This window comes from Python bivittatus, unplaced genomic scaffold, assembly GCF_059951505.1.
Source record: "Python bivittatus isolate LINGU-HERP-01145 unplaced genomic scaffold, Pbiv_v1 ctg000330_np1212, whole genome shotgun sequence".
NCBI lineage: Eukaryota > Metazoa > Chordata > Lepidosauria > Squamata > Pythonidae > Python > Python bivittatus.
This window is the reverse complement of record NW_028277058.1, coordinates 12,483,088-12,494,346: the sequence shown is the minus strand read 5'-3', so window position 1 is coordinate 12,494,346 and position 11,259 is coordinate 12,483,088. Positions and strand designations below refer to the sequence as shown.

The window sequence follows — 11,259 nt, the reverse complement described above, 5'->3', positions numbered from 1 at the left end:
GGCATCTCTTGCTTCTTATACTTCATATAATTAAAAGTAAGTCTTCTTTCCAGTCAGGGATGGGTATCTATTGGCAGTATTATGACATGCCTTAGCACACTATCCCATTTACTTTAGTAGAGAGAAGGGACTACTGCTGGCCATAGCTTAATTATAGATCAGTGATTTTAAAAGAGAGGTTATATTGGGCAGTAAATTAGTTCTTCAGTGCTATAATAGGAACACAATATTTTATTCAATCTTATTGGTATGGGAGCGTTTGTACTACAGATAAAAATAAAAGCATATTAAAGCATATTAATTAAACAGTAAATATTTAGTTTATTTAAAATAAAAATAAAAGAGTGAGGCTAGTTTAGTTCTTTCACTATTTAAGTTATGGTTAAAGAATTGGCATTCATGGAAAAGTCAAGATTTATAACTTGCCATCATAAGATACACCAACTAAAGATCTTAAATTGAAGAAATATCATTGCAGACTTGAGATAGAAAAACTATAGTCCCCTGTATTTAGCTGAAACTAACTTTTCCCAAATGTCTAAATATTTATTTTAACCTCCAGTGATGAAAATTTGGGCATATTAAATAGGAGCCTTTCAGATTTAAAGATTCAGAAATTAACTGCATAAATTGATTTATTGCAAAAAAAAAAAAAAATAGGCTCACAGATGATCAACGAACATTAGAAATGATAAAATAGGGTGGCTGTGTCCCTGGACCAGATTGTTCCTATTTCCCTGTCTTTTCTGAGGTGCTCTGGCAAATGAAATGACCAGGGAGATACCTAGAGCACTGCTGAGAAAGATGAAGAACAAATCCTACTGAGCACATGTAAGCGCCCATATCAAGGATTACATTGTGGTAATACAAATGGCAAAATGTGGTAATACAAATGGCAAAATGTTCTTGTTACTCTGTCTACATTGCATCTGCAGATAGCTGTCCAGCAACCCTGTTTAAAGTGACTTGTTTCCTGCTGTTTACAGATGAGCCCAGGAATATCTACATAATTGTTATGAGGAATGTTCTAAGCACTTAGTGGATAAAGACACTTGAACTCACTTGGAGTTGGACTCCAGCTGGCAAATCCTAGTGAATTGTTGGAGGCTTCATCTGGTCCTGTTATTTTTATTATGTATTCTGATGTGATATGATGATGTGATGATGTGATGTGATGTGATGTGATGTTATATTTCTGTCTCAAGGCATGCTCTGGAACTTTCTTGGCTACTAGAGTTGATGATCCTATCAAAGATCTGGTTGTTCTATGGACTAATGAGGCGATCTGTGAAGCTGATACAAACACCCTTAAATCTTGAATGGTGAGATGCCAAGCTTGGTCTTCTTAGTTTTCTGAGATTTAGAAGAGCAAGTGCCTGGGCAGATGATATGAGAGACAATGTAGAAAACCTTGGGCCAAATTCAACCAAACTTGAGTCAAAATCCATTTTACAGTGTATTTCATGGCAATGAAGACGCCACATATATATTCCATCTCTGCCTCACTGTATAGCACAATGTCTTCTAGCTAAGCTTTTCTACATTGATTTCAGGAACTTCTAGTTTATAGGAATAATCTAAAGTGATGGTTTGACTCTGAATAATTTGCAGTTAGGACATTTTTCCCAAGATTACATAAAGCTGCATCCTTAATAGGAGATAAGCTTTACTGTACACACGGAAACTTAACTACAGAATAAACATTAGGAGTGTTGTACTGCAGATGCTGCAGCTTATTTTCCTTATAGATTGTAGAGATAAAGGATCACAACATTATTTTCCTTCTGTTTCCATTACTTTATGACTTCAAAAAATCAAGGTTACTAGATGATTAGAAATTAATTTTAAAAAATAGTAAATGGGAGCTATGAATCTGAACATTCTTCATCACCTGGGAGATCCAAACTGCCAGTATGGATCAAAATTAATCTTCAATAGCTGTATAGAATATAGAACAATTGTTACATTTCTTTATTTTCATTTGGGAATTTGAAATATTCGACATACAACCAAAACATTCAAACTTTATTAGTATTATTCAAAATTCATTGGGATTGCTTTTTCTATGCAACATAGTCTAAATAATAGGATTCAAAACAACCAACTGGAATAATGCTAAAAAAAAAGAAAAGAAAAGAAAATCACACAGTCTTCATTTACAAAAATATAAACATCTGAAACCAGCTAGGCTCCAGTTTGTAACTTTTAGTGTATATCAGTTTGTATTAGCTCTGTGATAACAATGAGAGGCTGGTTTTCTTGCTTAATTTTATATTTTTTTACACATACATCATAATGACTTTGCAGTCTATAGCTGAGAGTGTGCTGATATTAATACTATATAACTCATTACCTTGAAAAAAAGCAGACGATGTAACCTATATCAGAGTTCTTCCACCCACATCTCCAAGTTAATTAGAGAAGCAGATCAGCCTTTTCCAACGTGGTACTTTGTAGAATTCTTAGCCAGCCTTTGGTCATATTAGCTAAGAATCTGCAATTTCAGTACATTTGGAAGGAGCCAGATTGAGGATGATGGAGTGTAAGATTTAATAGATTTAGTAAGTGAAGTACAGTCCTTGTGTTGTGTTGTTTTTTGTTTTTATCTCCCGTTGATTGCAGTGGTTCATGCACAAATCAAATTTTCAGTGTATTATGGCCATGATTGGTGTCAATACTTTAAGAATATGGTCAAATAACAGAGTTTGAATAGGAAAGAGGGCTTGGATTTAGCTCACCAGATTCTTAAAAATCAAATGTCTTCACATGGCAGAATAGAAAAACCAGGTGGCATAGTCCATATAAAGGAATGGTGTGCAAAACTCTTAAGCAACATATGTTGAAGAGGAATGGGAGTGCTTCTTCTCATCCTTCCATGTTAGTGTTAATTGCCACCTTGTCAGCAAAGGAAACTCTTGATTTAACATGCCCTATTAACGAGTTCCTTCTTTTTTAAAATTTAAATATTTATTTATATTGCTAAATATATTTATATTTGCTTAAAATTCGCAGAAAATGAAGCTATACTACAAAATAAATGAATATGATCAAATCCGAACAGACTGAAGCTTCACACCTTCATAATGGGATAAGAAACAGCAGCTAGACTTAATGTAACTTGATGTGCTGTAGATCTCTGATTCATATAGGTATTTAAAGTTCCAAGCAGAATGGTCCTATGCAGAAGGGTTGCATATATGAAGAAATGCCACGTGCACTTTTTAAAGCAATATTTGAAAAGAGGAGAGCAGTCTTATCTTGGTTTTAAGAGTAGACATTGTTGCCCTTTGGGACATTCAGATATTAAATTTTAAATACGATGTGGGTTATTTATACTATTCCTTTTTGACAGACTTTTTGTTTCTCCTACCCTCACAATATAGCCAGTACAATGAAAATAAGTAGAGTACAAAGCAAACAATTAAATCATAGTGATACAATGTTACACAAAATACAATGAACAAAAGAAAATAAAGTATCTTGTAAGCAATGTGCTTTAACACAAGACACTCAGCAGGTAAATTACAAGCTTTATTTTGCTGGCCATCATGTCCGACAACATTCATTTTTTCTTCAGTTATTAAACCTTCTAAATCTAAGCTTGTCTCTTCTCTTTCATCAGTCAGTTCCCTAATTAAAATTGTGGGCCCTATTTGTTTTTCTGGACTGAACTCTGTTTGATGGGAAAACTGGCCTATGTCTCCTTCTCTGTCCTCACTAGTAGGAAATTCTTGAGGTTTAGTGATATTTGGAATAACATGAGTTATTTCACCTGCTGGGTTGAAGTTGCATTCAGATCGAGCTGCAATTTCAGTTGAAGCATCCGTGTGGTGAGGCAACACCTTTTCTATCTCAGCAGTGTGAGCATCTATAAATCCTTTGGGAGATATCACTATGGAGCTTTCATAACAGCTTCCCACCATATTTTTATCAAAACTGGATATTTTTGGTTCATTTTTGGGAGCTATGTCAGGAAATGATCTCCAGATGCTTCCCTCTTCAGCTTCTTCATTGTGTAACCCTTGTGAAGAATGTTCTGAATGTTTCAATGGTACTTCAGAATGTACACCTTGCTCAGAAACAGTGTTTCCTTCTGCCAAAAAAGGCCATAATATTTCAGTGGATGGTGAATTATTTACGGAATTATGTTCTGCTTTGGCAAGTATTTCGTTTGTAGCATGTGTTGAAATCATTTCCATATGTGCCATTCCATGTGTGTGCATATTATTAATATTTGAAGCAGACTCCTTTCCAAATTTGGTGTCATATAATACACCCTCTCTATTGCATTGACAAAGAGGATAATGTGACCCATCATTTCTTCCTTCATGTATATCAAACACAGTTTCCTCTTTCTCTGTGGGCCTGTCACTTAGTGCAGTCTCTTGGGGTAGCTTAACAATTACTGCTTTTTCACCAGCAGACATTTTTTCAGGAATACTTTCTGATGTCATTTTAATTATATAAGCAGCTGTAACTGCCTCTGCTTCCCCTGTACTATCTTGTCTACTGACTGAAGTCTCCTCATATCTTAGTGCGTCTTGGCAGGTAAACAATTCATCTGTGGGACTTACTTTCAAGCATCTTGTATTATTGCTAATACCCCCCATGGCTTCACCACCTGTTAGTTCCTTCATCTGCACTGTTTTATTTGCTTCACTTTGCCTTTCTGCCAACTGACTGTTTGAACCACTCCACCTTTGAATCACTGATCTGTCCCAGGTGCTCTGATCTTTAAGAATAACCCTGTCATGTTCACTTTGGCAGGATTCTGTCTCTAAAATGTTTCTGTTTGCTGGGTCATCGCTCTGACTGTACTTCCTTTTTTCTAAGTTGCTTCTGGTATCCGACATTTCCTTTGTGTTTACTGGTGTAGATTGCATAAGGATACTGTCATCAGTTGGTGGTACAACATGAGGTTGACTTTCCCAAAGCCTGCTTGTATTATGAATGTTCTCAGGGATTTTAACTTTTGTCCTTTTCGAGTCATGACTTGATTCATCTATAATGGAACTTTTGCTTTCTGATTTATTTTCATCTGAGTCTCCACTATCGCTTAGATATGGTAGCCCTATTGATTTAGGTATCTGCTCTTCTAGGATACTGGAAGTCATTACTTTTTCTCTTTGAGGTGACTTATCTATCCTGTGGCTTTCATAATTGTCACATATAACATGTTTTCTGTTAGAACATATTCGTTTTTCTGGAGATTTCTCTAAAATTTTCAACATGATTTCTTTCTCCTTATCAACATTATATTCAGACTTATATTCTTCTTCTACAATGTCTTCTGAATGAGGGCTTACAAAATAATTTTCTGTGACATCAGCATCAACTACAGTATCACTATTTAAACCTCTGTTTACACACACTTGGCTTTTGCTTACAACCTCCTCTCTTTTGGGTTCACGTCTGATGACGTTTTCTGAATTTGACTCTGGAGTTTGGGAAGCTATTTCCTGCATAGGTTGCTCCTGAACTGTCTTGGCATTATTATCCTTTCTTTTCAATGCATTTTCTTTTAACTTCCCTGCTTCATCATCTTCTGAGGAAATTGTCTCCCTTACTTTTTTGAAGTTATAATCATCCTCACCTATGAATAATCTCTCTGTTGTTTTACTTCTTGGGGCATTATTAGATTCATCATTTGGAACGTTTGCAAGATGCATTCCACAATTGCTTGAGACAATATCTGAAATATGGGCAATCTGATTTTCCTTGGTTTCAGACCAATTCTCTGGTGAGAAATAGGTTTCGTTTGGATTGAAACCCTCTGAGGACTGTGCACTTTTGTTTACTGAGTCAACCTCAGTGCATTTTTCTGGGAATAATAACTGCCTATCATTTCCAATGGAATATGTTTGGTTATTCTGCAGTTCTTTGTCTTGTAAAGCATGTTCTGATGAAGAGCTTATAGGCAGAGGTTGTCTAAGCAAGCCAGAGTCTAGCTTGTCCCCCAGTTCTTGTGGTTCATTTGGAAATCTAACTGGCTCAGTTGCATATGAACTCCTTTCATTCGTTGAAGAACCTCTGCTTCTAGTGAAGTGCTGACTTAGCTGAAACAATAGAATAAAAAAAAAGAGTGAGAATGTGTGTGAATGTGTGTGTGACGAGACTATATGCACACACACACATACACACACATACACACATGAAAATGGGTTTAATTCAGGAAAGATCTTTTTTCCAGTAAAAACTGCTTTCAGAAAACACATTTCCAAGCTGTTTACAAAATGAATATTGCATTTTAAACACATGGGCATGCACACACAGCCACAAAGGGCAACATTAGACTGTGTAAAAAGCAAGAAATAAAATATATCTCAGTTCTCCACCTTTCTTTTTTATGTCCCTCCCCATCTTACCCTGTTTATTCATGAGTTTCAGGTCTGTTTCATAGAAATGAATCCTGAAGAGAATATTCTGTACAAGACAAGCTAATTCATTCACAGAGCACATTCCATTCTAGGCATGCTTTATTTTAAAGTGAGTGCAGTGACACAGTACATCAAAGCTAAAGAATGTACAGGATTGTCCAGTAAAATAAAGACACATTTGCACACTGACAAATACTATAAGGATTATGTTTGCCTCATTTCGCCCAGGACCCCTCAGACAGGAATGTTTTAGAAACTCCAGAAACTGAGAGTTAGAAAAGGCCACAAATAAGTTTCTTCAGTATTGCCCCAATATTAAATTATATTATTCAACAGCATTTGCTCCTTATGGCATTCTTCCCTTGCTTTCAAATGCTCAGACGGATGGTTCCATACCAATCAATTAGAAGGTAGCTTCTTGGATACCCCCTTATTACATTTACACTTGCTGCAGATACCCCTATTACAGTGTCTCTTATTAATATGTTTTCTGCAAAGCCTCTGCAAACTATTAATAGTAAAACGTCACTCAAAGAAAAGTGAAGGAACTAATGTTTCTGCAAATTCTGTTTTAATGACCCTCTGCCAACTAGTGCTCAAATGTATCTGAGCTTTTCAGTGATGCCAACTGTCAGGATTTAATAGTGAGATGCCTGTTTCTTTTCCCCCCAATCTCCCTCCTTATAACTGACATTTGCATGATTTCAATAATTATATGCAAATCTTACGATTTCCCCTTCTCACATAAGGCTGATGTTACTTGTCAACGGCTGAGCTGTCTTGTGAGCCATTGCCTATGGGTTTCAAAGATTTGGTTGCATTTCCATTTATTATAGACCTCTATTGTTTAATTCATTATACACCACATAAAATAAATTAAAACCTGAATAGCACACATATATACTTCTCAATTATTGTACAGATGATCACTTGTATGTTTTTTTAAACCATACATTTAAATCTTTTTGTATTGGGGAACACTACGACTTTTCATAGCTTCTCTCTTCTTAATAAAAAATAATAATACTTTGATGCTGATTATTCAGGCAGTAAAAGCTCCATTCTGAATGACAACTTTGAACTCTCCTAAAGTTAGAGCTAAGATAGCTTTGGGCTTCTGTGTGAAGAATTGTCTTACTCACTACCCAAAATGGCTGTGTGGTGCTAATGTTTAGCATGTCCCTTTGTGTGTTTCAGATTTTATATTTTCACAAGCAAACACCATTATATTTCCTGCTATTTAGTTGTGTACATAACTATGCTATGTTTTTTCTTCTCATAAAATGCAGGATAACCCATTTAATAAAATTCACACAATACAGTGTTCACCATAAGTGGCATTGAGGATAAAAATATTGTTTAATATGAATATATTTCTTTATAAAATCATTGGGATTTAGTCAAGGTGAGGAATGTGTGTTTTGCATCTGGAAGGTAGTATCCATCGTCAGGTGCAATTTTTGAGCTTAAAAATAATAACATATCTTCCCTGCTATTAATCTCTTCAGAACCAAAACTTCTGGAGAGGGAGCAACATTTTTTTCTTAATCAATGGTATGGAGCAGGGGCCATAGTAAAATTTATCTTATCCAGTTATCAAATGCTAAAAGGATTCACTCCCAATATCATTGCTATTGCTCTGATGAGCAATTATAGCCTATGCATGGCTTCCTAACTGTAGAATTTTAAAAAATTGGAAAAATATGATCATAGAGATCAGAAAAACAAGAATTTGAGTTATAATTCTTCTATTGCTTTCAAATTGTCCCTTATATCCTGTGATGAAAAAAGAGAAATAAGTTGTTAAATGAAAGAGAACAAAATAAACGGTTTCAAAACATCCTACATCTTTTAATCATACTAAATATGTAATTGAAACTCTGATACTAACATAGCATTGGCAAATTATGTAGTACCTATCACCATGGTTGAAGGAGAGAAAGATCTTCCTCTTGTGGAATATATAATAATATTGTCAAGTGAGCAATGTTTTGCTGACCAGAAACTGTTTTTTCTTTTAAAAAATATTTTGGGTAATTAAGTACCACAATAGACAAGGCAGTACTTTGATGTGTCATCAAAGCAGACAAGCCCATGATTTCCAAGAATGAGGGCTGAAGTCTGGAGGTATGGAGATTGGTGATAGCATTCTTGACAAGTTAAATGTAAATAATTATCATTTGTTCTTTGAAGAAAAATTACTGAAAAGTTTGTTATTAAAATTCAGTGATGTGATTTCTGCTTCTTCCCCAAAATTTCAGAGCTGTGTGGGATTCATGCACTGTGAGCTACCATACCTCAACCTCCCTCAATTAGAAGAATGCAGTCCTTTGGTTGCTGAGGAAACATACCAGGATACATAGCCTGAGATCATAGACAGAATAGTCTGTCTGGGGAATCCAACATCAAATCCCTGCTGATATTTCACCACTGGTTTTTGAATTTTATGCTTGGAAAACTCAATAAAAAGTTGTGTCCAACCTCAAAATGTCCACAGAATGGTTGGTCAGTAGGAGGCCAGAGAGATAGGGTGGGAGGAGAGGGAATAAGAAGAAGAATTCTATGCCCCACCACCTTTCTCACTTCTCCTCTGGGAATTTTTTATCAGCCAGTTTAGTTGGTCTAAATAAATATGCATGGCTTGCAATGGGAAGGAATATTTGTTTATTTAAAAAAAGAAAGAAAGAACAGAGAATGCTGTTTAATTCTACTTCTAGCATTCTGACATACAGCTGAACCAGTTTTAGAGTAAAGTACTTTAAAGTACACAACAGTTTCTTTCTTGAGATTGCTCTGTAAAATTCTGGAAGCTTACCAGCAACTCCAATTCTTTCTCATTTTCATTGTCATCTTCATTACGGTCAACGTTTTTTTCTTCTTCATTTTCTTTTCTGTGTTTAATTTCATTGTCATCCACATGCGAATAAAGGATTTGGGGGATGTCTGAGGCTAAAGAGTTAATCAAAACAATTGAATAATATCCATCAGGATGTTTTGTTACTTAGAAAATAATAACATGCATTACAGAAGGATGAATTGACTGAGGTTTTCTACCTGAGATTCTGGGATTATGCCAAATGTCTTCATCAGCTGTTGCCAATGTTTCCTCTTTACTGTTAAGTGAAAAAAAAAATACCTTAAGTGATTATTAAAGTGATTATTAAGTGATTATTAAAACCTTCTTTTGAATTTTATTTAGCTATAATGTTATCATAGTTAATTTTTTTTTTGCATAAATGTAACTTTAAATAATAATCTCCTCATCTGGCTTCATATTTCATAATCTAATGTCACTATAGGAGGATAATAACAGTAACCTAATCTCTCCATTTCCTCCCATACATTTAAACTGGGCTGAAGGAAGCACAAAAAATTGGCTATCCTATGTTTTGTGCTGCAAATTATCCATGTGAATATTGTATATTATTTCACTAGGGACCATTCTGCAAGGGCCTTAAAGCAGAATGTGCTCTCCAATTTTATCAGTTTGCACATGCTTAGGCTGAGAACAAGAATGGGTAGTGTATCTGCTGATTGTTACTATTAGCTTGCTTTGAGAAGGTCTGCTTTGGTACAGTTTGAGAAATCTGGTTTGATATCATTTTGTGTTTGCTTTTATTAATGAATGTTCTTTAAAAAATTGAATACAAAGAATGTTTGCTGCACTAGTTTCAAAGAGCGAGCTATGGATGCCATAACCTTAATCAGGTTCAGTCTTCTTTCAATGGAATAGGGAGAGAGGTAGTCTTTGCCTAATCCTACCCCCCCATACATCCATATGTTCCAGATGGTTGGGCAAGCCTTCCAAACAGGATGGAGAATTCTACAAGGGAAATAAAATGGAGATAAAATAACCACTTTGCCTGTTTCACTAATAGAAGCTTCTGCTGGAATAAAGACCTCTTTGGCAGCAAGTGGACATTATTGGATGTAATCAAAATGGCTCAGATAATCTTGCAGAACTACTGCAGTTGAGATGAGGAGCTTTGAAACTGTACAACTCTCATTCAAATAGGACCAAAAGTTTTGTTTCACTTGAAAGTTCTGCACCTTACTAATATAAGCTTTACCTGACAAATGTATGATTTGAACTATGTTGGATCTTGTCTTAATGTTCAGATTTTAACTAGGGTAGCATCTTGTTGAGTGGCAGTATCAGATAGTTTTACTACGGATCATCAGATTGCTTAATAAAAAATAGGAGATCCTTTCATGACTCTAAATTCCTTAGCTTATTGATAATATCAATTTATTTATTTTTCCACATAGCAGCTGCATTTGACCAAGTCTTTTTGAAATGCTGTGACTGGTCTGAGATGCAGGAGGTATCTCATCTTATCTTTGGTTCAAGAGGTAACGCAAGCTCTTTTTCTAAAGCTAAACACATTTTGATTGGTCAGTCCTGAGAAGGATAGTCTTTTATTATGCTTTATAATGGAAGGAAGGTGAGGTGAATTTTACATGCATGTATGCTGTGTGTGAAAATATGTAAATACATTTTGCTGCTAAAACAACAAAAATATAACACTATGAATATATATAAATATTACATTAATTTTTACATTGCACATATATCATTCTTTTTTAAAACTATTCTTTTGCTTTTCTTTAATTTTTTAAATAATACATAATTTGCCAGAGTTTGAGTTATTGGGTGGATAACAAGCAATAATAATAACATATATATAGCTATATAATATAAAACTATGTTTTATCATATTGTCATACCTTAGTCATATTGACAAAGGTAAAGGTAAAATATCCTTTGAATCAAGCTCAGCTGATGATTTAATGGATACATCATGTGGGCAACAGTCCTGAAGTGGTTTGATTATTTCCTTCTTCTTAGATGTCTTTTTGTCCCAACCGAGCTATAGTCCTG

At 35.0% G+C, this 11,259-nt stretch overlaps 1 protein-coding gene across 3 annotated transcripts in view; it reads right to left on the bottom strand.

The window, feature by feature from the left end:
- Positions 1 to 2,054: 2,054 nt before the first annotated feature.
- The window catches only part of PPP1R3A (protein phosphatase 1 regulatory subunit 3A), a 57,562-nt gene continuing 48,357 nt past the window's right edge, over positions 2,055 to 11,259 (bottom strand). For 2 of the 3 annotated variants that reach the window (XR_015796378.1, XR_015796379.1), the window contains 2 exons: positions 9,432 to 9,490; positions 9,269 to 9,326 (listed from right to left, as the gene is read on the bottom strand). Coding sequence is in view for 1 of the 3 variants with exons in the window: in XM_007434094.3 (XP_007434156.1) it covers positions 3,336 to 6,056; positions 9,193 to 9,326; positions 9,432 to 9,490 (2,914 nt within the window). In the remaining 2 variants the exon portion in view is untranslated. Of the gene's footprint in view, positions 6,057 to 9,192; positions 9,327 to 9,431; positions 9,491 to 11,259 lie in introns of those variants that run through there. The other variant, XM_007434094.3, reaches the window with a different exon arrangement.